The sequence below is a fragment of the Condylura cristata genome, unplaced genomic scaffold (assembly GCF_000260355.1).
Source record: "Condylura cristata isolate star-nosed mole 26May11 unplaced genomic scaffold, ConCri1.0 scaffold00010, whole genome shotgun sequence".
Lineage (NCBI taxonomy): Eukaryota > Metazoa > Chordata > Mammalia > Eulipotyphla > Talpidae > Condylura > Condylura cristata.
In genome coordinates, this window is record NW_004567111.1 from 5,844,146 (window position 1) to 5,846,684 (window position 2,539).

The following is a 2,539-nucleotide window of genomic DNA, read 5'->3' on the forward strand; positions in this document are numbered from 1 at the left end:
CCTGTGAGTGTAGGGCTTCTTCTGTGTTGTTTCTGCTTGCTAGTGCCTACTGGTTTGCCCTTGGAGACCATAAAGAATGTCTGGGTGGAGTCAATGAACGCAAGGAAGTAACAGCATTTTCCCCACTACTACAAAACCTCAGCTGCACCCTGATTTGGGATGGGACCCAAGAATTTGCACCTGCCACAGTCCCCATGGAGTGCTGGTGCTGCTGTCCTAGAACAAGAATGCATTTACAGTGGCCCAGGACCTCAGCTTTGGGAGCTCCCCAACTGAAATACCACCCCGCAGAGAAGACTTCGATCAAGATTAACTCACATGCTTCACCCTGAACACCCAGGGAGACCTGAGGACAAGGGAGCTGTGGATAACTCGACAGGACCTCAAGGGCACCTGTCCGCCCTGGCTAATGTTGTGCATGGGTGAGCACGCTCCCCAGTAAGGCCAGCAAACAAGCCAGCAGAGCACAGTGCACTCTGTCCTGCAAACAGCTGCAGCCCCCTACCTTGTCTTTAGCAGAAACTGCAAGAAGCACCGCACCCCCTGTGTCAGGCACATTTCCTGTTTTTCCCTGCACGTAAAACCTTATATATGCCCATGGGCGGTCCTAAAAACAGACTCTGGACTCCAGACCCCAGGATCCCGCTTCATTCTCTTGTGGCTCTGAGTGTCCTATGTTAGTTTGGGCGAACATAGAGGTCAGGGCGCCCTGGGTTAGCAACAGGGAGCAAGCTGAACTTGCTTCCCACCAGTCCAGAGCACGTTTTCTTTCCATCTGTCCATTACTGATGCATTTTCTACTTGCAGCCCGCAGGCCGTTAGAGACGTCCACTGCCAGCCTGTGTCTCAGTGTAGACACTACTTGAGGAGGTTTCTGTCTCCTTCTTAGGCACCACGTAGAAAGCCTGAAAGACAGGTCCAGCCACCTTGGGGAAAACTGCCTCTGTGTCTCTCTGTGCACCACAGTCTTCAACAGCTGAAACTCAGAAGAGACTGGAGACAGGTGATGGACAGACTAAACGCTGTATGTCCTCACAGTGGCCTAGACGTCGCCTTTAAATGAGAAGGAAATTCTGACCTAGCTGTGATCCAGATGGAACTTGAAGCCGTGGTGCTCAGTTAAAGAAGACAGAAGGGAGCAACACTGCAGGATGAAGCCCCAACCCAAGATGGCCTGTCCACAGCCAGAGGGGGACCTGGGCGGCCGGCAGGAGAGCGGCTTCCGCAGGTATGGAGCCTCCGTTTATGAAGACAGAAAAGTCCCGGTGATGAACCAGTGAATGCACTTGATTCCGGTTAATGTCCACTCATGGGTGAGGATGGTTGTGTGTGTGTTTAATGTCACAACCATCTTATTTTTTTAAATAATATAATAGTTCATTCTTCCATCATTTTGTGCCTTTTCCATCTCAGTTATAATCCCCGTGTTACCTCGTTTTTTTTAAAGACTTGAAACCAGCCATCATTTCCCTTTTGAGTGAGTTTTCAGAGCACAACGCCCTAGTCGGATACTGAAATAGAGAAGTGCTCTGGAGATGATCTCGGTGTTATTTTTGTTTCGTCATCCGTAGAGAGAGAAAGGAAAGGTAGGCTTCTCCAGCCGGGCGTCCCTCAGCCCAGGCAAGGCCTGTGCCGTGCACGGACAGTGACCGGTGCGCCCTCTTTGCCTGCCCCTGAATGTGCATTTCCCCAGTAGTGCTCTCCAAGTGGGGTCCCGACCCACAGCATCAACACCCCTCAAAACTTGTCAGAAATGCACGTTATCGGGGTCTACTCCGACCCCCTGAGCCTGCGAATGGGAAGAGAATCTGGGGAGGAACCTGCCTGGGAACCAGCCCTCCAGGTGGCTCAGAGTCGCGCTGGCGTCTTCGGGGCCTCCCTGGCCTGGGTCTCCGAGATGCTGCGGTCAGCAGAGGCCCTGCCTCTCGCCCGCCCCCACGGGCCTGGGGCGGAGCAGCGGAGTCCGGGTGCTGGCCGCGACAGGTGTCCCCTCGCTGGGCTCAAGGAGCGCTAACCTCTGCTCCCGGCTGTTCCACCGCCTCCGAGGGTGGAGCCGCCGCCCCGCCTGCACAGCCCGGTTGCACAGGTGGCTGGGCAGGGCCTGGAAACCAAGTCAGGAGCAACACCTTAAAGAAAAGCCCTCCCGCCTGCACTCCGGCGCGGCAGTCGCTGGGAGCCCAGGAGCCGCCACCATGGGTAGGTGTGCGCGCGGCTGGGCGGGGAGGGGACCGGGAGCCGCGGGCGCCGGCGCTGCTGGGTCTGGGCGCTGCAGAGGCGACGGCCTCGGGGGGCAGCTGGGAACTGAGGGGGGGTGACGGCAGGAAACAGGGGGGGGGCAACGGGTACTGGGCTTCGGGAATGTTCTCCCTCCCCACCCCACCTCGCGTCCAGCTGAGCGAGCCTGGGGACCCGCGGTCCTCGCCACAGCCCCCTTCTTAGAGGTCTCTTACCCAGGCACCGAGAACGGGGGCGCAGGCCGAGGGCGCCCACGGACGGGGGCGGGGGCGCTGCGGGCTCGCCCCGTCACGAGCCTCCGGTC

The 2,539-nt window shown here is 57.6% G+C and overlaps 1 protein-coding gene across 1 annotated transcript in view; it reads left to right on the top strand.

Annotated features, from left to right (window-relative positions):
• The first annotated feature begins 2,192 nt into the window (after positions 1-2,192).
• The window catches only part of SLC15A1 (solute carrier family 15 (oligopeptide transporter), member 1), a 38,044-nt gene continuing 37,697 nt past the window's right edge, over positions 2,193-2,539 (top strand). The window contains exon 1 of the mRNA XM_004680291.2: positions 2,193-2,196. Within this exon, the coding sequence (XP_004680348.1) occupies positions 2,193-2,196 (4 nt within the window). The remainder of the gene's footprint in view (positions 2,197-2,539) is intronic.